The following is a 25,593-nucleotide window of genomic DNA, read 5'->3' as shown; positions in this document are numbered from 1 at the left end:
TAAAACCATAATGGATCATCTCGGACTCGGGAGGCTGATTGGATTAAAAATTCCTGATATTTCTTTCATCAAAGAGTACGGAGTGTCGTGTTGTTGAATGTTTTAATGTAGGATAAAGTAGGGATAACATTACTGATATCCAACTAGGTTTTTAATGTCTCAGCCTGTTAGGCAAAGACACCCCTTGTTTCATTTCCCCCTTTCTCTCCCCTGATTGATGAATTTATTGATGAGAATTGCCCTACATCTTTAAACATCTCCAAATTATGGAGTATTAATGAAATTTTCATCAGTTATATCTGATCTGGTTTCATTGATCTTTAAACAAAATGATATAAATTCTGATAAAAGCTTTACATGTTATTAACAAGTATTGGGTACAGGATATAACATAGGTTCGGTATTGTTGAAAAATAATTATAAATTTCAAATATAAATCATAAAATAAACATATCTTGAATGAAAGGACACAAGATACGTAGATAATCCTTTGATAAGCAACTCAAAAAGACATTAAATTCCAATATTTCTATGTATCGTGATACATAGCTGATTAAATATATATATAAAGGGCACCGAGTCACTATATCAACCAACGAAAGTAAAAATAATTGAAAAAAGTAGGTCTTAATTATTAGAAAAATCTACGATTTTGATTTCCTATAATTACATATTGTAGACCCACTTTTTAGTTCACCCAAATAATAGGGCCTAGCAGAGCAAGCCTTTGACAGATTCAACCCGCACGACTCTTGGAGAGCCCCAATTCCGGTGGCAACGTCCTCCGATCTTTCCGGCGTTTGAGGATCATGTGAAGACTGAAGACAAAACAAAGAGTTTTAATCTCAATAGAACTCTAAAACCACACAAAATAGGCTTTTGTTTTTGCTATAAATAAAGCTTGTAAATCCTACGATTGGAGGGGGGAGGAGGATTTTGGGGAGAAAAACGTGAAACGAAAATCAGGAGGAGGCACAGACAAAAAGGAAAACGAGGGAAGAACAAATGATTAGAAAACCAGAAAAAATGGTGGCTCGCAAGTTCCTGGTTCGCCACGACGACTCAACATTTAGCGTCGATTATGACACCGACGACGGTTTTGAAGTGTTTCAGTTCCAGCTCTTCTCCCTCACTTCAATTCCTCCCGATGAGCAAGAGATCGCCGGAGAAGAAGATGATGCGACGTCGTTGAAGGAAGATGTCATCGAACAACCTCACCCGCTTGAGCATTCATGGACCTTCTGGTTCGATAACCCACAAGCCAAATTACACTTTCCCAACCATCGAACAACTCTGGAGCCTTTACAATAACATGCATCATCCGAGCAAGTTGGTTGTGGGAGCAGACTTTCATTGTTTCAAACATAAGATCGAGCCTAAGTGGGAAGACTTTGTCTGTGCTAATGGAGGCAGATGGACCGGGACTTTCCAGAAGGGGAAATTAGATACATCTTGGTTGTACACGTTACTTTGAGTATGGTGATGAGATCTGTGGAGCAGTTGCCAACCATGTTATTGAACAGGAAAAGAGCACTGACATGAGAAGTTGGTTTTTAAATTGAATTGCAAATGCATGAAAAAACTCTTGTACGCGTGAAATTAAGCAAAACCCCACATGGTTTAGAACTTTGGCCAAACCCTCCCTTTAGTCCCTCAATTATTTTGGTTTCCTTCCTTTTATTTCGTTTATTTTAAATTTTTTTATTATTTATTTGATTTATTTTATCCATTTATTATAATTCTAAACTTATTTTTTTACCTTGCAGGTTACATTTATTTTATTTTGGGCCTTTTCCTTTATTTTATTTTTTATTCTTAATTTATTAAAAAAAAATTATTCTCCTTTGATTCATTTTTATTTTTACTTTTTTACTTTGTAGATTTATTTATTTATTTTTTATCTAACGTTTTGACCCATTTTCAGTAATAATCTCAATCGATCAAAGGTAAGTAATTTGAATCGGGTTTTTAAATTTAAATTTAAACTTTTTAATTTTCGCAATTAAGACAATCGACAAATTAATTGGTACCGAAAGGGCAGTTCAAGGGTGCTAACCCTTCCTTGACTGTAAACGACTCCCGAACCCGACACGTTTCTGGTACAACGCAGATCAGGTAAGATGGTGTCCGACCCACCTAAATTCGTTTTAAAGTGGTCGGTGGCGACTCCAATTCGTTTAATCCAAGTCGAAGTCCAATTCCGGGCCCCAACCGAAAGACGGTTGTGACAGCTTGGCGACTCCGCTGGGGACAGGTAAGTGAGTCAGGCCATAATTAATTTTTGTTGTCTTTTTTAGCAAAAATTACAAGTTTAAATTTTAATTTATTTATTCGATTCCAGTTATTTATCTTGGATTATTATTTTTTTCAAGTAAATAGTTGTACTAACCGTTTTCTAATGATTTCAGCCCTTAAAGATTTTTCGTCTAAGGCTCTATACCCGAGCTCCGAACTCTATTTAAGTGGGGTGAAAGCGACGCCTTCGTGTAAATTTATTCACCGTGCGGGCCTAGCAAGTAGCCTTCTGGATTCATATACCTTATGTCTTCGTGTGAATTTATTCTCCGTATGGGCATAAGGGAATGTTTCCTCTCGAGTTTAACTTAGTCTACACAAGCCAGTGATGGGTTTAGGACTAAGGATCTGGTAAGCCCAAGGGGGCACCAGCAAAGAGAACTCGGGTACCGTGTTTTAGAACCTAAACTGGGAGACTTTGAAGAAGTTAGAGCCCACCCCAAAACCTCATTTCAAACCCTAGGATGCCGGAATTATTTCCTGCTTTATTTTCTGTTCAAAGCATGCGAACTAGACAAATATGCGGTTAGGATTTGTTTGAAATTAGCATGCGGGATAGAGATCATGTCCGGGTATGAATAATAAGCATGTGGGGTAGATATCATGTGGGGTAGGACTTTTTATTTTTATCATTTTTTTATTATTATCCTTATCTCACTAACTTTTTTCCTCCCTTTCATTTTTATTCTTTGGCATTTTTTTATCATTCGCATCATTAAAACGAGGTGTTGATCCACCAAAAATGTGTTTGTTAAACGTAAATAATCTGCATTAACAGACAAAGGGGTTATAATACAAAGAGATAAAAAACTCATAAGTCCAACCGTGGTCAAAGAATACTCAAAGGCAAAGTTGCAAGGGCAATACGAGGAAAAGGTCACTGACTCGGTCGCTCCTTTCGAAAACTACAAGAACAAGATGGTGAAACCCTAGCTGAGCTGGATGCCATTGCTGACGAATTCAAGAAGCAAGCTTCGGATAGTTTCTCTCGATTGAGGGCTCCAATGAGACTTTCGTTAGAAACAAGCTCGGTAGAAAGTGAAAGTCGGAGATGCAGTCCTTCGAGATCTTTTTTGGGGCAAACAGCTCATTATTTGCACATTTTAGCCAAATGAGCCGGAATGGTTCGACAGGATATTCAACCAGTAAAAAAGTGGAAGACGAATCAACTTGTCAGAGGCTGTGCGGGATCTATACCATCAAAAAGTTTTTTGTCTCTTCAGACATAACATTTTTGTCCCCAATAAGGATTATTCAGAATAATAGGCACATTTTTTGGATCAATGCCTCGGACATGTCATGCATCATGCATTTAAACATTTTGCATTTTGTTCATTTCTTTACATTCACATGTTTCATCAAAAATGAGAACATTTCGATCCTATGACCTACAAAGAGCTCTATAAATAACTTTTTGACACTCACATAGTGTCACCATATCCGGTGGAACTCACGAAGCCCCCATACCCCTAGTGGTATGATGAGAACGCTCATTTCGAATATCATGACGGTGTCCCAGGGCACACTATCGAGAATTACTCCACAATCAAGAGAATCATACATAAAATACGTAACAAGAATCGGATCGACTTCAACAACTTGGGGGCATCCAAGTGAGGAAGACCATTTCATCATTTGAGACATTTTGTTTGAATTTGTTTTTTCATTTTTTTGTAAGGACTTTTAAATAAATTTATGTTACTTTAAAGATGTTAAACAATGAATCACATTTGCAAACTTGCAATTCTTTGAATATCATCTGAATTAAGAAACTCTGAAATGGTTCAAAGTTACATATCTTTGACGAAGTAACATGATTTAAAACAATGAATTTGACTTTACCCAGAATATACACTCAAACACCGTACCCTGCTCTTGTAATTAACCAATATAACATTTTCCTTTCATAAGGTGTGGACAACATGGGGCATCCTTTTGCATATGACATTATTATACTTTTTATTTAAGACGTTCAGTGATGATAATGATCTTCACAGATGGAATAGTCGAGTAAGTGAATCTAGTTTAGGTCAGTTGCTTGAAAATTGAACTCTAAAGATGAAATTTTTTACTTTCAACAAACACCTAGACTATAACAGGTTCTTCTTGACAATCTTAAGAAATTAAATCCATAAAACTGAGCTATTTCACTAAGGCAATTGGTTACAGAGGAAACTCGAAAGCCCTGGCTTTATGAATAGATTGTATTCAAACCATGACATTGCTCGGACACTTGGCAATTCGGTGTTTGCTCCACTGCTTTTGTCAGGCCGAAGACTTTGTGATGAGATGAACCCTTCAGTTAACTTGATAAAAATTATTATAATGATAAGTTGTCCCTCTAAAGCAATTGGTTAAACACCCCGACTTTATGGATTCAGCTAGCCAGATAATGGTAAATTAAATCGAATTTATCTAAGCGTAAAGTTTCGGTAAAATGGACTAAGGGAATTAAGGAACACCTGTTATAGTCAATTTCATATGAGCACTCAAGAATTTCATTTTAGACCGATATTTTTGCACTACCTTCGTTAGAGGAGCCTACAAAGCTTGAACAAATGGAAGATTTCAGAGGACCGAAATAAAAGGTCTAGTAATTGATCATGCTAGTTGCGTCATTTTGTCCGCACCCAATTGAAATACCAAAGCATGTTGCAATAACACAAAAATGACATTTTTTTATGGCCGAAACCTTAGGTCAACCTAAAGCCAACTCATCCCTTTGAACGTTTGTCAAAGAGCTGTAACTCTGAAAGCATTAAAAGAGCTATTGATTCCTTTGATAATCTTTAAACTCATGTTTATAATTTGATTCAATTGCGAACAATATTTTACAGAATTTTCATCTTTTTCCCTCCTAAAACAAGAAAAATGAGAAAAACATTTCCAAACAGAACAGTCTCAGATTTGAAAGGTCTGTAAAGCCAAAGCTCGAAAAGAGAATGGGGGCACGATCGATTCCAGGGACCAGATTAGCAGATAAAGCACGAGACTCCATCCAAGAAATAACACATAATTCATTCATGTTACATGCATCTTAGACATACTTAGGTGCATCACATTCATCATTTTAGCATATATGATTTTTTGCAGCTTTTAGAGTCAAGTTTCGACTTCAGGTTGAAGGATACTCGATTTGTATGCGCCTTTAAAGATCGATGGTGGTTGCTTAGCTACACCTCAACTAACTTGACATATTTACAGATATCAGAACCAGATCAAAACAAATCCAGTTCGACACAAACTCAACCATGAGCAGTATGTTTCCAGTTAACACTTTCAAGACAGATTTCAATTCCATGACGAAAGATATCCGGCTTACAAAATTTGGCGAAAGGGGCCATCATTCATTTAAAGGAAATTTACTGCACAACTTAAGTCAAGAAAAGTTGTCTGTCAGCAAACAATTTTCCACTTCTAGAGCCAATTTCAACTTCACAGCGAAGGATAGTGGACTCCAGACAACACAAGTTCAACTTCACGACGAAGGGACCGCTGGTTGTCAACAAACAACTTCTCAATTTCAGAGCCAATTTCAACTTCACAACGAAGGATATTGGACTCCAGACAACGCAAGTTCAACTTCACGACGAAGGGACCGCTGGTTGTCAACAAATAACTTCTCAATATCAGAGCCAATTTCAACTTCACAGCGAATGATATTGGACTCCAGACAACGCATGTTCAACTTCACGACGAAGGGACCGCTGGTTGTCAACAAACAACTTCTCAATTTCAGAGCCAAATTCAACTTCACAACGAAGGATATTGGACTCCAGACAACGCAAGTTCAACTTCACGACGAAGGGACCGCTGGTTGTCAACAAACAACTTCTCAATTTCAGAGTCAATTTCAACTTCACAACGAAGGATATTGGACTCCAGACAACACAAGTTCAACTTCACGACGAAGGGACCACTGGTTGTCAATAAACAATTTCCCAGTTCTAGAACCGATTTCAACTTCACGGCGAAGGATATTGGACTCGGAGCAATACAACTTACTTGGATTTCAACTTCATGACGAAGGATATCCAATTCCAAGGCTCAACTTCACAACGAAGGGGCCATCTACGGTTTCAACTTCACGGCGAAGGGAATCGTGCTCACCATTGTTTCTCTTGAGACAGTTTCCCTTGAAATAAATTTTGTCTCCCTTGAGACAGTTTTTCTTGAAACATAAGCATTGAAAACATTTCCCTTGAAATGAATTTTGTCTCTCTTGAGATAGTTTCCCTTGGAATAAATTTTGTCTCCCTTGAGACGATTTCTCTTGAAACATAAAACTTTGAAAACGTTTCCCTTGAAACACAAGATGTTTGAAGCAGTTTCTCTTGAAACAAATTTAGTCTCTCTTGAGACAGTTTCCCTTGAAACAAAATCTTTGAATCTGTTTCTTTGAAACTAATTTCGTCTCCCTTGAGACAGTTTCTCTTGAAACAAAATCTTGTCTCCCTTGAGACCGTTTCTCATGAAACAACAAATATCTTTGAGATCGTTTCCCTTGAAACGAATTCTGTCTCTTTCGAGACAATTTCTCTTAAAGCATCATCTGAACCGTGTCATTCAGATCGAGGGTCTGTCAATCACATGTTGGAGTCAAAGAACTACTTTCCAGTCAAATTCTTAAACCAAGGTCTTTAAATCAAGAAGAAGACCGAAGTGGACTACAGTTTGGCAATAAGAAGTCACATTCTGATTCAGATTCTGAACTGCGGCTTCAATTCCATTTCAAGATGGACCCAACTTCACGACGAAGAAGTCATCTGCAACACCGAAGTCTTCAGGACAAGTTCCACATTCACGACGAAGTATCTTGGGCTAGAAGATGATCCAGGAGTTACTTTCTAATATTTTGAGTTCGATTTCAACTTCACGACGAAGGATATTGTGCTCGGAAGTTTCCAGTTCAACTCGACCTCACGATGAGGGAGTCATTTCATATTTCAGTTCCAATTGACAAACCAGTTTTAGCATTGGATTTCAACTCTATGACAGAGGACATCCGATATAGATGGAAAGTGTGTCTTTAAATCTTTGCCCTATCCCCGTTGCACGACTATGGGCAAAGAGGGGCAGCTGTAGACCCACTTTTTAGTTCACCCAAATAATAGGGCCTAGCAGAGCAAGCCTTTGACAGATTCAACCCGCACGACTCTTGGAGAGCCCCAATTCTGGTGGCAACGTCCTCCGATCTTCCCGGCGTTTGAGGATCATGTGAAGACTGAAGACAAAACAAAGAGTTTTAATCTCAATAGAACTCTAAAACCACACGAAATAGGCTTTTATTTTTGCTATAAATAAAGCTTGTAAATCCTACGATTGGAGGGGGGAGGAGGATTTTGGGGAGAAAAACGTGAAATGAAAATCAGGAGGAGGCACAGACAAAAAGGAAAACGAGGGAAGAACAAATGATTAGAAAACCAGAAAAAATGGTGGCTCGCAAGTTCCTGGTTCGCCACGACGACTCAACATTTAGCGTCGATTATGACACTGACGACGGTTTTGAAGTGTTTCAGTTCCAGCTCTTCTCCCTCACTTCAATTCCTCCCGATGAGCAAGAGATCACCGGAGAATAAGATGATACGACGTCGTTGAAGGAAGATGTCATCGAACAACCTCACCCGCTTGAGCATTCATGGACCTTCTGGTTCGATAACCCACAAGCCAAATTACACTTTCCCAACCATCGAACAACTCTGGAGCCTTTACAATAACATGCATCATCCGAGGAAGTTGGCTGTGGGAGCAGACTTTCATTGTTTCAAACATAAGATCGAGCCTAAGTGGGAAGACTTTGTCTGTGCTAATGGAGGCAGATGGACCGGGACTTTCCAGAAGGGGAAATTAGATACATCTTGGTTGTACACGTTACTTTGAGTATGGTGATGAGATCTGTGGAGCAGTTGCCAACCATGTTACTGAACAGGAAAAGAGCACTGACAGGAGAAGTTGGTTTTTAAATTGAATTGCAAATGCATGAAAAAACTCCTGTACACATGAAATTAAGCAAAACCCTACATGGTTTAGAACTTTGTCCAAACCCTCCCTTTAGTCCCTCAATTATTTTGGTTTCCTTCCTTTTATTTCGTTTATTTTAAATTTTTTATTTTTTATTTAATTTATTTTATCCATTTATTATAATTCTAAACTTATTTTTTTACCTTGCAGGTTACATTTATTTTATTTTGGGCCTTTTCCTTTATTTTATTTTTTATTCTTAATTTATTAAAAAAATTTATTCTCCTTTGATTCATTTTTATTTTTAATTTTTACTCTGTAGACTTATTTATTTATTTTTTATCTAACGTTTTTGACCCATTTTCAGTAATAATCTCAATCGATCAAAGGTAAGTAATTTGAATCGGGTTTTTAAATTTAAATTTAAACTTTTTAATTTTCGCAATTAAGACAATCGACAAATTAATTGGTACCGAAAGGGCAGTTCAAGGGTGCTAACCCTTCCTTGACTGTAAACGACTCCCGAACCCGACACGTTTCTGGTACAACGCAGATCAGGTAAGATGGTGTCCGACCCACCTAAATTCGTTTTAAAGTGGTCGGTGGCGACTCCAATTCGTTTAATCCAAGTCGAAGTCCAATTCCGGACCCCAACCGAAAGACGGTTGCGACACATATTATTAGAAAATTAAAAGAGATTGTTTGACAGTAATCCTCTATTCCTTAGTGTATCTGTTTTGGCCACTTGATGCATGTTTAGCTGTTTTATGGAGATATATAACGCCAGAATGGCATAAACCTCGACAAGTACAACGTTTTCTGTCCTTGCATAAATTAGAATTTGTAAAGGACCATTTTGTAATTTAGCGAAACTTGCTGATCTAGGTGGGAAGAATAAAGAAAAAACTAGAAATGGTCAACATTTTTCACGCTGTATATAAACCCGCCTCCTCGCAGTCGCTTCTTTCAAATTCCAAGCTTCCGCCACAAGCTTCTTGCTCTCTATATCTTCCTGGTCAGCCTGGCTAGATCACTCGCATTTCAATGGCTCGAAACAAGGTAAAATTCCACGCCTTTGATTCTCTTTCAAACATTCCTTACTATTATCAGTGTTCCCCTTTTTTCCCCTCCGAAATTCAAGGATTGCATGTTAATATTTTTTGCATTCACTCCTCGTTCGCTACCCAGTTTTGATCTTCATATATTTTATTGATTTGTTTTAGCCAATTTTTTCTGGTCATTTGATTAGGGTTTAGGTTTTCATTTTTCAGTAATTGATTTGGTAGTTATTTTGGAACAGGAGAAATTAGTGTTATTGCTTGATGTCGGTCCATCAATGCACGGTGTTCTTCCAGAAATTGAAAAAATCTGCTCCATGTTAGTGGAGAAGAAGGTATTGCTTTCAATTAATGGACACTCAGTCTTTCTGAAAATATTATGATATTTTCTAATTCCATTAAATATGGTAAGTTGGTAACAAAAAATTTAAGGAAAAAAGGATTTCTGTTTCCCTTTTGTGTACACAGCTTATTTTCAGCAAATATGATGAAGTGGGAGTGGTGGCATTTGGAACCGAAGGTGACTCCTTGTTTTGTGATGAATCCTAGCAACTTTTAGGATTAATTTTGACCAATTAATGGTTGCCTCCATGTCAATTATTTTTTAGCTTTTTGAATCTTTAATCAAATGTCAGTGCTGCATTACTTTAATGGTATTCACTGTAATTTACAGAAACTAACAATGACCTTACAACGGAAGTGGGTGGTTATGAAAATATTACGGTGTTGCAAGATATCAAAGTTGTTGATGGTGATCTTATTGACACTTTACAAAATTTGCCTCGTGGGACCTTAGATGGTGATTGTATCCCTTAATTTTCTGGATTTTTTTGTTAAGATAGTCTAATCTGAAAAGTACAGTGTTTAAATTCATTCCATTGGAAGTTCTTTTTCTTATAGAAAATATTTGCACATGCAAATCTTCTGGCCGTATTTTTGGATATGATTATTGTTGTTGTTATATGACATTGAGGGATTTATTCTTTGATAAACAAAATTTAAAGACTTGGGTATTTTTTTAAATATTATTAATTTCTTTTGATTCTGTGTTTATTATTAATATTTTTATTATTTTGTGACTTCGAGACTTGAGTCAATTTTGTTGTTGTCAAAATTTCAAGACTTGGGTATTTTTTTAAAATATTATTAATTTCTTTTGATTCTGTGTTTATTTTTAATATTGTTATTATTTTGTGACTTTGAGACTCGAGTCAATTTCGTTGTTATTATTGTAGATCATTTATGCTTTAAAGTTTACAATTAGCATATATTGCTAAAGTAGTTTTGTAAGACAGTTGTTTTAGGGCAAAACATTATTTAGGCAGGCCGTTTTTCTGCTCATTGCTGCATTTTTGGTTCCTTAACTTTGGTAGTTCTTGATGCAATTGTTGTTGGGATGGATATGCTGATAAAGAAATATAAAGATATATTCAAAGGAAAGAAGCGTCTGTGCCTTATTACTAATGCCATTCATCCTATAAAGGACTCTTTGGAAGGAAGCAAAGAAGATCAGGTCACGACCATTGCAGAGCAGATGACTGCACAAGGCATGAAAATGGAAAGTATTGTTGTGAGGGGAAGGTTAAGTCAGGATGCAGATAAGAGAATAATGGACGAGAATGATAATCTCTTGAGTATATTTTCCAAGAAAACCCGTACACGGAATGTGTATGTTGGTAGTCCAACTTCATTACTGGGAGCACTTAAAACCCGAAGATTAACTCCTGTAACAATTTTCAGAGGTCATCTTGAGCTCAGTCCTCAGATGAAAATTAAGGTTAGACTATTAATGTCAAACATATACTCTGGAAGTAATTACATTCTTTTACTGATCCCTCCCCCTTCTCTTCCTGCGGCACCACTTTGACTTTATTTATTTATTTTATTTTCAGTGAAGGAAAAACTAAATAAATGGATTCACTAGAATATACCATTTTTAACAGTTTATTTGATATTTGTATTTGACTACATTGTTCATTAATGATAGATGATGTCAAATATTATTTAACAACATTATAGTTGCTTTTAACATATACTTCTGGGACATTTTGTTGCAACAAGCATATACTCTATGTGATGCCCATATGCATGGATACAACGAGAGATTCTTGTTCTCTTGGAGATAAGTAGGTGTTTTTTTTAAGGAAATAGAACCATGATTATCTGCATTTAGGTTCCTGCATGGATACACTATGTGAAGCATTCTACTTGATGCTGCACATTTACTTGTACACCGACTGGCGATCCAAGTTGCTATAGATGGATGATTGTCATCCTAATTTGCATCCCTTTGTGAGAACATCTGTTTTTTTTAGACTTGCAATGCTATTTCATCCTCCTTTGTTTAGGTTCCCCGCTTCCAGCTAATGGGCTGCATGGGGTGATGCCTCAATGGGTCATTAATCATCATGGTTCAATGGTGTTGTTGAGACAATAAATTAACATACCATACTGCAGTGTTAGGATTTTCTTCATGTTTGGTTCTCATTAGCTTTTGTGAAAAAGAATTCTGATATAAATATATAATGACACATAGGTATGGGTTTATAAAAAAACACAAGAGGAGAAGTTTCCCACACTGAAGAAATATTCAGAAAAAGCACCTGTGACTGATAAGTTTGCAACACATCAAGTCAAGGTTGATTATGAATATAAAAGTGTTGGTGAATCCAGTACTACAGTTATACCCCCAGAGCAAAGGATTAAAGGCTACCGTTATGGACCTCAAGTGGTTCCTATATCAACTGCTGAATGGGATGCTGTCAAGTACAAACCAGAAAAGGGTGTAAAGCTACTGGCATTTACTGATGCTTCAAAAATAAAACGGTAAGTTGCTTTATCTGAGATAAATATATGTATATTCTGATTAAATTTGTTTCGAATGACTTTTATGACATCCTTTTATCCATGTCCTGCCTGGCAATTAACTGAAGACACTGCTTCATGAAAGATGTCTGTCTTTTTATTGCTGAACCGGGTAACACAAGAGCCACTGTTGCAGTTTCTGCCATAGCAAGAGCAATGAAGGAAACAAATACAGTTGCAATCTTGCGATGCGTTTGGAGACAGGGACAGCAAAATGTTGTTGTGGGGGTCTTGACACCAAACATTTCACAAAATGATAAAATTGTAGGATTTTATTTCTTCTCTTCATTTTTCTATAGTCTCTCTTGTGAAACTTGTGACGCTCTCTGATTTTCTGTGCAGCCTAATTCATTTTATTTCAATGTTCTTCCTTTCGCCGAGGATGTTCGTGAATATCAGTTCCCCTCTTTCAACAGTTTTCCAGCTTCATGGAAACCCAATGAACAGCAGCAAAAGGCAGCTGATGAATTGGTGCAGATGCTTGATCTTGCTCCATCAGGCAAAGAGGAAACATTGCTGCCTGAGTTCACTCCAAATCCTGTTCTGGAGGTACTTAAATATGCTTGTATTTTGTGTTTACACTGCATGTGATTCTGATTTTTGTATCCTATGCTTGTTGGATTCTTTTATCATGATTCTTGTGCTTTAGTTTCTGCAACATGACAAACTGAATAATTACTTGTGATGCCTGCAAATTACTATATGTTGGCTTATGAATGCAAATCACCCCTTCCCCTTGTGTTGTTCAGAGGAAGAGATAGTATATGCGAACTACTAGAGTTAGTAGGTTGCACCGTTACCATGGTTTCTCCGACCCAATTAAACTCCAAATGCTGCATTTGAATTATTGTGTGGTTAGATATCATAGAAGCTGGTTGCAGGCCTGCCAAAGGTGGCAGGGGTTTGAAATTATTGGAGTCAGGAATAAGTAACATTTAAAATGCCTTCATTGTTTCTCTAACATTATTGTTATGCGTAGCGTTTTTATCGTCATCTAGAGTTGAGAGCAAAGCAACCAGATGCAGCTGTACCTCCACTTGATGAAACACTAAAGAAGATCACTGGACCAGATCCGGAGCTTGTTTCTGAAAACAAGTCTGTTTTTGATGCATTGCATAGACACTTTGAACTCAAGCCAAACCCAAAGGTCAATTCTCATTAACATCTTTGAAGTAATGGAATTTATTAATCTTTCGCTTGTTTTTTGTGTATTAACTGTGTTCTGTTTGCAGCTGAAGAAATCATCTAGGCAATTTTATCGAGAGAAACAATTTGGATCAAATGCCCTTGAATCTGATGGTCAGGCTGTCAAATCCATTGAAAATCAACTGCCGGTTAAGATGGAGAAAATTGGAGATTTAACTCCTGTTCAAGATTTTGAAGCTATGATGTCCCAAAGGGATAACCCAGAATGGGTCGGGAAAGCAGTTAAGGAAATGAGAGACAAGATACTTGCCCTAGTGATACACTCCAATGAAGGAGAGAATTATCACAAAGTGGTGGAATGTATAGCTGCTCTTCGTAAGGGTTGCATCATTGAGCAAGTATGTCCTCCCTCCCTCTGTTTCCTACGCACCCATGCATGCATGTATATGTTGTCAAAAATTCCCTGTCTACATTTTCCTAATTATATAATGATGATGGTAGTGGTGCATTCGAGAAAACAGCTGTCAGTTCACTACATTGGGTGTTGGTCCTATGTTACATACAAACATTTTCCATTGCAGGAGCCAGGACCCTACAACGATTTAATGCGCCAGCTTCGCCAGTATTGCCAGGGGAAAGGAATCGAAAGTCTTCCACAACTTCTTGCATCTAGGGATCTCACTTTGATCTCCAAGTCAGAAGCTGAAGACAGGTTCCGCGGCATTCTTTGAATACCTTAAATTGTTCTCATTACTTTTATAAGCCAATCTAATTCTGTCAATTTTTTTAATAACATTTTTTTTCTAAGCAGTGATGTTACATATGAGGAGGCGAGAAGCTTTTTCGTTAAAATGGAGCAAAAAAATCCCATGGATTAGAGGTTACTACATTTCTGTTTTTCTATTGTGTAGTTGGTTCTCATTTAAAGTGCAGTAAACATAACCCTCTTCTTGTTGACCCAGCAATATTTTTTAAGATCTATGCTGTGCATACATCAGCATTTTAGACCTATATGTGTTAACGATCTTTTTGTTGTTATAATTATGTTTCAAGTGAGTAGTGTTGGAGGATCTTTCGATTGGAATCTCCAATAACGGAAGGTATTACGTCTCAATGGTGCCTTACACTTCACAGGGTTTAGGGTTTTAGGGTTTAGGGTTTAGGGTTTAGGGTTTAGGAGATATTTCAATATTATTTAAACTTTCATCTATTAATGTAACATTTTGGATAAATTAACTTAGAACACAATTTGTAGACCGTCTAGTACTTTTCACAAAATATATATATATATTAACTTTTGTATGTATAAATTTATATTTCAATCAAATCATAAGGGTTAACGTATTTTGTTTGCCTTACTATTTTTTTCCAAATTAATTGTTAATTATATTCAACTATAAAAATTAGGCGATCATATATGTATGTTCAAAGAAAGAAGAGTTGAATATTCAATTCAGGCTTTCATTAATAATTGCATAAAAAAAACACGAACACGGTTTCAAGAAAAACAAAGCGTCCCCTCTATTGTTTGTTTATATTACTCAGCTCTGCTCTGTGTTTTTGAAAGAAAAAAATAATCAGAAAAGTCAATCTGGCTGATGCCATGCAACAAGCAGAAACCAAGAGGTTGCGTTCAAGTATAAGAAAAGAATGGTAGGTAAAACCTAGAATTTGAATTTAATATATATTTATGTTAAATTATAGTTGAAATTAATTATACATATATTTATAGAAATATAATATATACTTTTATCTTAATTTAGAAGTTACATTCGATACAAAACAAGTTCGGGATCACATTAATTTTTTTCAAAAGTTCTTTAAAAATTACATTGGTTGCAAAATAATTTAGGGATAACATTGATTTTCCCCCCAATAGTTCGAAGGCTTAGGTATTGTTAAGCCTATATACATTCAAAATTACACAACTTGCCTATTTTAATCTCAAATCTTAAACCCTAAAAATCTTAAATTATAATATTTAAATTCTAAACCCTAAATACGATACATGAGATGAAAATAGACAAGTTTGTGTAAACCATAAATTTTTATATCACACGTCTTATTTAAGATCTATGATTTAGGAATTTATGGTCTAGGGTGTTGTGTTTTAAATTTTAGGGTTTATCATTAAAATAGACACTTTACATAACATAAATTTTAAACTAAATGCGTATGAAATGATAACTTTAGATAAATAAACATGAATACAATTTCAAAAATTTTAATAAATATACAAAAAAAAATTAAAAAAAAAGTAGAAAGCATAAACAAGGACACACGTGTTTAGACAAATTTTTAAGTTAAATTTGGACAAAATAATGATTTTTGTTTTACCGTGGCATTATATTTTTATAAGTTATATTTATTTTATGATCTATGTTTTGAGATTTATGATTCTTTCATTGAATGTAGTATTATCTCCAAAATTTGAATATAAATTATGTTGTTAGGAATGTACCCAACCTTTGTTGGTGCCGCGGCATGATGTTGGTATACACAATTATTTCCAAGATTGCATTTCTAAAGGGATTTCTCTCTGCATAAATTTTAATTAGTATTTTGTTTTGATGCTATTGTCTTTGCACTCAGTCAAGTCAATAATTACACACACACACACCTATATATATATATATATATCAAAATTTTCTTCTATTTCTTTCTTTCTTACTTAAATATACGGTAGCACAACGACGTACGGTAGTTTAATCGATAATCCTGGAAGAAAACACAGAAACCAGTGTGAAAGTATCCATCTGTCCTTTTGTCTGCAACATTATTTACGGTCGCTGGCGTGTTGTATTGGGCAGATAATTTCAGTGTGATGTAAGAATAAACATATTAAATTGATGCATAGAAAGATCAGCAACGGAAATTGTTGTGAAGGCATTGACTTTTAACGTAAATTAATGGAGGAAAATCAACAAATGGAATATGCCGCTGGTAAGATTCCGAGTGATGGACGTTCTGATGCATTTAAATACCCTCACTTCTGAACACTCTTCACTCACCAAATCATCTTGCAAACTCAGCACTCTTTGCTCCTTTTGTGGAGGAACTGCAATTCTCCTTTGTGTTCAAAAGGTCTGGCAATTGTTCTAAATCTTCAACCAATATATTATTGCATGTAAAATTATGTTTAGTTGTCTTCAAAAGGTCGCTATCTCGGAATAAGAGACGGATTTTAGATGTTGGGATTAGAATCTGTTGGAAAATACACTGCGTCTCTTCCTGTTCGGTTCTTGATTTCTGTATTTGGGATTTGATTTTAGCATGTTTCGTTTCCTTGATTTCCTTTAGTTCAAAGCAGCTTGGAGTTATGTTCTATTGATTATTTTTCAACTTTTTCAGGTAGAAGACAACCATGGCTAGAAACCAGCTTGGAGTTCTCGACGCTCTTGATGTAGCAAAGACACAGTGGTACCATTTCACTGCAATTGTAATTGCAGGAATGGGATTTTTCACCGATGCTTATGACTTATTTAGCATCTCTCTTATCACTAAATTGCTTGGTCGTATTTACTACCATGTTGACGGTGCCCCAAAGCCTGGAACATTGCCTCCTAATGTAGCGGCTGCCGTTACTAGTACAGCCTTTGTTGGAACTTTAGCTGGTCAGCTTTTCTTTGGCTGGCTTGGTGATAAATTAGGTCGAAAAAAGGTTTACGGACTCACCCTGATGCTCATGGTGATCTGTTCAGTTGCTTCTGGTCTTTCCTTTGGGAAGTCTCCGACCGGTGTTATGACAACACTTTGTTTCTTCAGGTTTTGGCTTGGTTTCGGAATCGGTGGCGACTATCCCTTGTCGGCCACCATCATGTCCGAATATGCAAACAAGAAGACTCGAGGAGCATTTATCTCTGCTGTGTTTGCAATGCAGGGATTTGGGATTTTGACAGGTGGGATCCTTGCACTTATTTTGTCGTCTTCGTTCGATCATGCTTATAAGGTGCCTCCGTATTCGGTCGCTGGAAAAGACTCGACTGCACCGGAAGCTGACTATATTTGGCGGATCATACTCATGTTTGGAGCAGTTCCTGCGCTTCTAACATACTACTGGCGTATGAAGATGCCCGAAACAGCCCGGTACACGGCCCTCGTCGCAAGAAATGCGAAACAGGCTGCTTCAGACATGTCCAAGGTCCTGCAAGTAGAGATTGAAGCTGAAGAAGAGAAGGTAGATAAGATGGGAACTGATTCATCGAACTCCTTTGGTCTATTTACTAGGGAATTCGCTCGACGCCATGGACTACACTTACTAGGAACAAGCGTGTGTTGGTTCTTATTAGACATTGCCTATTATAGCAACAATCTGTTCCAAAAAGACATCTTCAGTGCCATTGGTTGGCTTCCAAAAGCAGAAACCATGAACGCAATTCACGAGGTTTATCGAGTCGCCAGGTCACAAACGATCATTGCACTTTGCGGCACGATCCCTGGATATTGGTTTACAGTGGCGTTTATCGATTATATCGGCAGGTTCACGATTCAGTTGATGGGGTTCTTTTTTATGACCGTGTTCATGTTTGCTCTTGCAATCCCTTACGATCACTGGTTATCCAACAATGCCGGGTTCCTCATCATGTATTCATTGACCTTTTTCTTTGCAAATTTTGGACCCAATGCCACCACATTTGTTGTGCCAGCTGAGATTTTCCCAGCAAGGATGAGGTCGACTTGCCATGGGATATCAGCCGCTTCAGGCAAACTCGGGGCCATAGTCGGCGCGCTCGGGTTCTTGTACGCGGCACAAAGCAAGGATCCATCGAAGACTGATGCAGGTTACCCGCCCGGCATTGGGGTTAGAAATTCCTTGTTTCTGCTAGGAGGGATCAACTGCCTTGGGATATTCTTCACATTTTTGGTTCCTGAATCTAAGGGAAGATCATTGGAAGAACTTACAGGAGAAACCGAAGAGGGTGATGCTAATGATATGCAGCAGGCTGCTTCAACTCAAACCTTCCCAGTCTGAATTACTAAAGTTTAAGCAATGATTTATAGATCAAAATATCATGTAAAATAGTAGCATAAAAGGTTATATGGACTGTTGAAGAATTACGTAAGTTCGAAATGAAAAGACCAGTGTGATAAAAAGAGACCAAAATCTCAAGAGTTTTTTTTTTTTTTTTTTTTTTGGAGTTGCTCATAGATTCATATCTAGTGTCTACTTCGTTAAATGCGAAAAAGTTTATTTGATTATTTGTAATAGTTAATTGCATCATATGTCCCCAAGCTATAAGCTTTATTTTATATTGATCCTTAAACTTTTGATTATTCCAATTTCATCCCCAAACTGACTCTCAATATAAATTAGCCCTTAAAATTTGAACACTAATTCCATCCCTAAACTATTCCACAATTTCTAAATTGGTCCCCAAACTTTTGAATATTCTAATTTTATCCCCAAATATGTAATTATTTTCAACCATAATTTAACCTAAAATTTGTTTTTTTAAGACATATAATAATATAGCTTGGTCTAACCTTTTTATTAACAAGAGATGTGATTAGTATATGTATAGATTTTGGGAATAAAATTGAAATATTCAAAAGTTTGAAGACTAATATAGAATGATAGTCATGGTTTAGGGATGAAATTGAAACATTTAAAAGTTTAGGGGCCAATTTAATATGAAGGTTATACTTTGAGGATCTATAATTGTTATTTTGTATATGTGAGCTTCAAGTGGGCCCAGCTTTTTCTTACATTAAGGTGCGTTTGGTTCACGGAATGTAAGATTATCAGTGAGAATATAAGATTACCAGGGAATAGGATTACTCGGAATATTATATTTTGTGTTTGGTTGGCTTAGCAGGAATGTAAGATTACCGTGTTTGGTTAAAGGAATAAAAGATTATTGGAATGTATATTTGACCAAATTGTCCTTATTATATATTTGTATAATATTACAAGTTGGAAAATATTTATATATTTTCTTTAAAAATTTAAATTCATAATATTTATATACTTTTTTTTACAAAATTAAAAATATAAAATGATTTAATGAAAGGGTAAAATTTTATTTTAACCCCTGAACTTCATATAAAATTTTAATTATATATTTTTTTGTAAATCTATAATAATTTAAGGATAAATTTGTAATTTAACCTTCGTAGAATTTTTATTATTCAATGACAGAAGAATGATGTTTTTGAAAAAAAATAAAAATTTAAGGACATTTTAGTCCAAAACACCTATAATCCAATAATACCTAAGGAAAGGAAGGTAATGACATTTCCGGTAATATACCTCAAAAAATCCACTAATGGTAATCTTACATTACCGGGAATGAGATTCTCGAGCTAACCAAACGTGTGGATTTCATTCCCATAAGAATCCAACATTCCTCCATCCAAACACGAGCGTTTGGTTCCCGGATTTTTATATTCCTAGAGGTAATATTTTTTTCCAGGTTAAGATTCCCACGCTTGGATAGGTTGACATTCCTAAGTGAGGGTAAAAGATCAATATCAACAGTGTTTTTTGAATCTATATTACCCACATCTCACCTAGGTATTTCTTTATTCCCGTGTTTAATGGGCTAAAATATCATTCCTTATCTTCTTCTCCCGTGAACTTGCCTATGTGAAGGAATAAAAATTCGTGGTTTTCCAGTGAAATTCTCCTGGTAAGATTTTTCTCCATTCCCTTTTTTTTATTTTCCCAGTAATGTTACTTGGTTTTTATTTTCTCCCTGACATTGCTTCTGTCCATTTTCTCCCATTAAAATTTCCTTTCTTTTATCTTCTTCTCCCCAACATTGTTTCTGTCCAGGAATTTATGTGATTTGTTTTTAGTTATCGCATTGGTGGTCGTGTTCGGTTTATATTCTTTTTTCCATTTTTTTTGCAACTCATCTAATAGTCGAAGTAGGTAGTTGAATTTTGAAATTTTAAAGGATAATTTTTTCGTTCTGATTGGTTACTGTAAATCAAGAGGAAGACTCAAGTGTTCACTTTTGTATGTGTTTGATACCTCTGTTTCTGGGTTCTCTTTTTCATTGAGTCATATTTGTATGGGGGCTTTAATTTAGTTGAATGATTTCTTATTCAAAACCAGCATATAGGTTTTAGTTTTTCATGAAGCAAATAAAATTATTTTAGTGAAACAGAATATCTGAAATTATGAGTAAATTTGTCTATATGAAATTAAGATTGTTTGAGCTGTTTAATTTTTATTGTCATAATTTTTCTGGTTGCTGATTGAGGGATTGGAAGACGGACCACACTTTTTTTTGGCTATGTTGGTTTAGGGACTTTGACTTTAGGGTTTAGATGGTTATAGTTAGCTCACAGTTCCGATTAGAGATAGGAGGAAATCATTGAAGTTTAGGTTGTAATTTGGTCACTTGAACAGACAGTTAACAACTATGGGTGAATCTTATCTAGTTTATGGAATGTAGAATGTTCTCATATGTTGCAATAATGAGATTTTCTTCTCTCTTTCCTTCTGGTTATTCTTCTAAGAAAATGATATGTATGGGTTTATTGACTTTAGCTTTTGTTTTTGGTAATCCAGAGCCATGCCAACGTTTTCTGCTATAGCTTTGGATAGGTTGTTATAACCTGGAACTTCAGAATCTGTTGACAAGTCTGGTCCTAATATGAAACCACCTTTGCCCAAGCCAAAGCTTATAACCAATTCGAAGCTAGAGTAGGAATAGTGCATCAGTAACTGAAAGGAAGGTTAATCATCCCCAAATATCATCACTTGCCCTCTATGCCACTCCTGAGACAACTCCACTACCCGATTCACCATCTTCGTTCCCTCCATCACCTTACATTATTAATCATGGATAACTGCATATGTTTAAATGTAGGGTTGCTGAAAAACAAATTTCTTGCATGTTGCTAATTTTTTCATTTAAAACCTGGTGTATCTACTTCGTCTGTGATATTATGACATGTGCTAGCCTTTGTTCAAATGTCTTGATTACATTAAGACTTAACAATGAAAAGGCCATGTATAAAAGTCATATTATAGTATTTTCTATGTTCATGTGTGCATATGTGTGTCCAGTATGTCTGGATGAAATACGACATTTTTGTTGAAATATTGGGAACTATGAAAATTTTCCCATAGATACAGCTTAATTTGGAATATGGATGATTTTGTGGTTGTTTTATCAAGTTTACTTTGATTTCTTGTTTCCTTCAGAATTACCTCTCCGAGAGTGGTACACAGCCTAGCTATCGTGATACTGAAGCTGAAGTGTGAGAAATAAGATTGAGCTTACTCATGGAAATAGAAAAGAGGAAGCAGGCAGAATAGGCTCTAAGCAAGCTGCGATGTGTGTGGAAAAGAATGAACCAAGTGTTGGATATTGTGGGATTGTTACTGCCTGCAGATCCTATTGATGTGACAGACGATGATCTGCTGAAACAGGTTGAAGAGATGAGGTAGCAAGCAGATATTGCACGATTTGTATCATTATGTGTTGGAAGGGGCATTGCAAGGGCAGAGTTATAGACGGAAATGGAAGCTCAAATTGAGTCAAAGAACTTCGAAATTGCGCGATTATGGGTTATTATAAATTTAGTTTATGTAATTCTCATTTTGTGAACTTGTTTGGTGTTTATCTCCATAGGTTATTATAAATTAGTCTTATCATGTTGGTTGTTTAGGCTATTAACATATCCTATTTTCTTTGTGGTTATGAACCAAGTGGCGATCGGTAGCTTAAGCTCAATCTGGTAGTATCCATTGACCGAACTGTTATATGGGTTTAAAAGAGTCTGTGGCTGTGTGGTTGGGTGCTGATTGCAGATTAGGATAATTAAGGGTCTGATTGAACAGTTGGATCATCCTTTACTTTGCATCACTCGACTAAATTAAGTGTCTAAACCCCAATGCTTTTGATTGATAATGTTAAATCATTTTTTATTGATAATGTTAAATCTATTAAAATTTTCATATGTTTATTTAGTTAAATGTTGATGTAAAATTTTAATATATTTTTAGATAAATAATGTAAAAATTAATATCACTTATAATTAAGATAATACATGATATATTTACTCTTTTATTCTACCTATTTATCTTTTAAATTTTATAAAAAAATTATATATAAATTTTATTATAAAGTATATAAATTTAAAAAATAAAGCAATATATTTTCGATGATTTTTTATATAAATATTTTTATTTAAATATTTAGAATTCTACTTGTTAAAACATGTAGAACAATGACAATTTGGTAAAATATACGTTCTAGTAATCTCTTATTACTTCAACCAAATACTGCAATCTTACATTCCTGCCAAACAAACCAAACACAATAAAATAATATTCTCAGTCATGTATTAAGTAATGTTACATTCTAATAATATTATTCCCAAAGATAATCTTACATTCCGTGAACTAAATTCACCCTAAACGGCGTCGGTGTCGTGTCCATTGCTGGGATGACAGCGACACATGCATTTTGGCCGTTGAAAACCGTTAAAAGATGATAATATCTGAAGTTTTATTTTTTTCCAAATAATATCTAAAGCCAGGGCACACAAATTCCATTGTATAATCTAAAACCCAGAAGGCAGAGTTCAATGCTTATCTGTGCGAATCTAAGCCAGCCTTGGAACTCACCGTTGCCAACTGTACTTCTTCTCCAGAAATGCAAGTCTTCAAAAGACGTGAACCAAATCCACGCCCGTTTGAGAACAACCGGTTTCATCAGAAATCAATTTCTCACCACGAAAATCGTCCTCGCTTTCTCCCCTTCACCGTTCACTCCTTTAGTCGATTTCGCTCGCTATGTCTTCTTCAAGCACATTGCTTTTCGCTCGCCTGAACACCACGAGGAAGACCCTTTTCTTTGGAACGCTGTAATAAAGTCGTATTCTCACGGGCGTGACGCACGACAAGCTTTTGTTATTCTCTGTTTGATGCTTAGAAACGGGGTTCCTTTGGATAGATTCTCCTTGTCTTTGGTGCTTAAAGCTTGTTCTCGATTGGGTTTAGTGAAGGAAGGAATGCAGGTTCATGGCTTGGTGAGGAAGCTGAATCTTGGGCTGATTTATTTTTGCAGAATAGTTTGATTTCTTTGTATGTACGATGTGGGTTTATTGGATATGCACGTCAGTTGTTTGATAGAATGTCTACACGGGACCCTGTTTCATATAATTCGATGATTGATGGGTATATTAAAAGTGGGGTGATTGATTCAGCAAGGGAGTTGTTTGACTTTATGCCACTGGAGGATAAGAACTTGATAACTTGGAATTCCATGATTAGTGGTTACACGCGGTTGAAAAATGGGATGGATTTGGCTTTGGTATTGTTTGACAAAATGCCTGATAGGGACTTGATTTCCTGGAACTCAATGATTAATGGGTTTGTAAAGTGTGGGAATATGGAAGATGCCCAGGATTTGTTCGATAAGATGCCGAATCGAGATGTCGTTAGTTGGGCCGATATGATAAACGGATATTCTAAAATAGGTAAGATTGATCTAACTAGGTCTTTGTTTAATGAAATGCCAGAAAGAGATGTTGTTGTGTGTAATGCCATGATGGCTGGTTATGTCCAAAATGGTTATTGTGCAGAAGCTTTGGAAATATTTTATCATTTGCAAAGGGATGGTCATTTGCAACCTGATAGAACTACATTGTCGATTGCTCTTTCAGCAATTGCACAATTAGGGTGTATTGACAAAGGGTTGGCTCTGCATCGTTATCTAAAGCAAAGGAAGTTTTCCATGGGTGGAAAACTTGGGGTTGCTCTAATTGACATGTATTTGAAATGGGGGAGCATAGAGAATGCTGTGTTGGTTTTCGAGGGCACTGAATCCAAGACTGTTGATCACTGGAATGCTATGATTGGTGGGTTAGCCATTCATGGCATGGGTGAATTGGCTTTCAAATTGCTCATGGATATGGAAAGGCTGTGTGTAGAGCCTGATGATATCACATATATTGGGGTGCTGAACGCTTGTGGCCATGCTGGCTTGGTCAAGGAAGGTCTGATTTGCTTTGATATCATGAGAAGAGTTCACAAAGTGGTACCGAAACTGCAACACTATGGATGCATGGTTGACATCCTAGGCCGGGCGGGGCAGATAGATGAAGCGAGAAAGTTTATCGAAGAAATGTCTATCGAAGCGAACGATGTGATTTGGAGGAGTTTACTCAGTGCCTGCAAAAACCATGACAAAATCAATGTTGCAGAACCAGCGGCTAAGCAGTTAATCACACTGGACTCTTGTAATTCGAGTTCTTATGTACTTTTATCCAACATGTATGCTGGCCTGGGTATGTGGAATTCTGTTAGTAGGGTTAGGTTGATGATGAAAGAAAGAAATCTGAAGAAAATTCCCGGTTGTAGCTGGATTGAACTAGAGGGAACTGTTCATGAGTTCTTTGTTCAAGATAAGTCACATCCCCAAGTTATGGAGATCTATTCTTTGTTGGATAGTTTTTCAGCATCCAATTCAAGAGTCACCTTGTATGCTACTTAATTAGTGTAACATAATTATCAATCCTTCAATAACATACTGATAGCATTTTTCGTTCTGTCCATTCTATTACTATTACTCCATTTCTACACTAAAATTTCCAGCAACTAATACACAAGAATCAATAGCTATTAAGGATTCCAAATTCAGAAATTTAAAGAACAAAATATTGAAACATAAGTAAAAGCGATGTCAAACTTATTCTCTCGGACCTTTCTTTAGCTGTTTTGTGACAACCGTAACTTCATGAAGCAACCAGTTTAATATGTATGCAACAACATAGATAGGCTTTAGATTTCGAGCAGATCATAACACCGCATCGGATTGTATCGTAGACAACGAGGATTCTCATTCCACGTTGTATTTGTTGAAGCATCTGGTTCTTCGAGGATTCAACTTCAAGGTAATGTGACATACGAATTTCCCTTATCCGCAAATACCGACACGAACACAAAAATAGCATCATCGTTTTGACTAAATATGGGTGAATTTTCTCAATATATGCAAAGGCAAATGCATAAAAAAGTTTTAGTTTGCCAGATGAGAACATCTTTAATCAAATCTAACACTTCATGAAATACTGTGAAATTCTTTAAACTATCCCCTTCAAGTACATTGCTCGAAAGAAGAACCCATCAGCATTTCATATTCTCCTTTCGATGAACAATCCATGTAACTTCATTATAGGCTACATAAATTCTGCTCACATTGTATAAGAAGAGGTTTTTCAACCACAGAAGACTGGTAAAGGCACCACTTTCCATGAATATGCAAAAGCTGTAAAAAAATTACATCAAAATATGACTCGAAGCGGA

The 25,593-nt window shown here is 36.1% G+C and overlaps 3 protein-coding genes across 3 annotated transcripts; all 3 read left to right on the top strand.

Moving 5' to 3' along the window:
• The first annotated feature begins 9,152 nt into the window (after positions 1–9,152).
• On the top strand, positions 9,153–14,444 carry LOC120136110 (ATP-dependent DNA helicase 2 subunit KU80). Its single transcript, XM_039152228.1, has 12 exons — positions 9,153–9,315; positions 9,557–9,649; positions 9,783–9,834; positions 9,988–10,119; positions 10,688–11,091; positions 11,851–12,140; positions 12,248–12,443; positions 12,522–12,728; positions 13,159–13,326; positions 13,412–13,723; positions 13,907–14,037; positions 14,137–14,444. The coding sequence occupies exons 1-12, from the start codon at positions 9,301–9,303 to the stop codon at positions 14,201–14,203; spliced, it is 2,067 nt and encodes a 688-aa protein (XP_039008159.1). The 5' UTR covers positions 9,153–9,300; the 3' UTR covers positions 14,204–14,444.
• Positions 14,445–16,338: 1,894 nt separating this feature from the next.
• LOC120136111 (probable inorganic phosphate transporter 1-5) lies at positions 16,339–18,358 on the top strand. Its single transcript, XM_039152229.1, has 2 exons — positions 16,339–16,409; positions 16,677–18,358. The coding sequence occupies exon 2, from the start codon at positions 16,690–16,692 to the stop codon at positions 18,295–18,297; it is 1,608 nt and encodes a 535-aa protein (XP_039008160.1). The 5' UTR covers positions 16,339–16,409; positions 16,677–16,689; the 3' UTR covers positions 18,298–18,358.
• A 4,474-nt stretch (positions 18,359–22,832) lies between these two features.
• Positions 22,833–24,793, top strand: LOC120136009 (pentatricopeptide repeat-containing protein At2g45350, chloroplastic-like). The gene is given in 2 exon segments (XM_039152132.1): positions 22,833–23,328; positions 23,331–24,793. Coding segments are annotated over 2 exon segments (1,908 nt in total). The 5' UTR covers positions 22,833–22,871; the 3' UTR covers positions 24,782–24,793.
• The last annotated feature ends 800 nt before the right edge of the window (positions 24,794–25,593 follow it).

Source organism: Hibiscus syriacus, unplaced genomic scaffold (assembly GCF_006381635.1).
Source record: "Hibiscus syriacus cultivar Baekdansim isolate YM2019G1 unplaced genomic scaffold, ASM638163v2 tig00110621_pilon, whole genome shotgun sequence".
In the NCBI taxonomy this organism is placed as follows: Eukaryota; Viridiplantae; Streptophyta; class Magnoliopsida; order Malvales; family Malvaceae; genus Hibiscus; species Hibiscus syriacus.
This window is presented reverse-complemented; position numbering and strand designations above follow the sequence as displayed.

Excerpts from the sequence above, each read along its gene's own strand:
- LOC120136111 (XM_039152229.1), top strand. The coding sequence starts at position 16,690 with ATGGCTAGAAACCAGCTTGGAGTTCTCGACGCTCTTGATGTAGCAAAG.
- LOC120136110 (XM_039152228.1), top strand. Across the intron at positions 13,724-13,906 it reads AGGGTTGCATCATTGAGCAA|GAGCCAGGACCCTACAACGA; the intron begins GTATGTCCTCCC and ends TTTCCATTGCAG. Across the intron at positions 14,038-14,136 it reads AAGTCAGAAGCTGAAGACAG|TGATGTTACATATGAGGAGG; the intron begins GTTCCGCGGCAT and ends TTTTCTAAGCAG.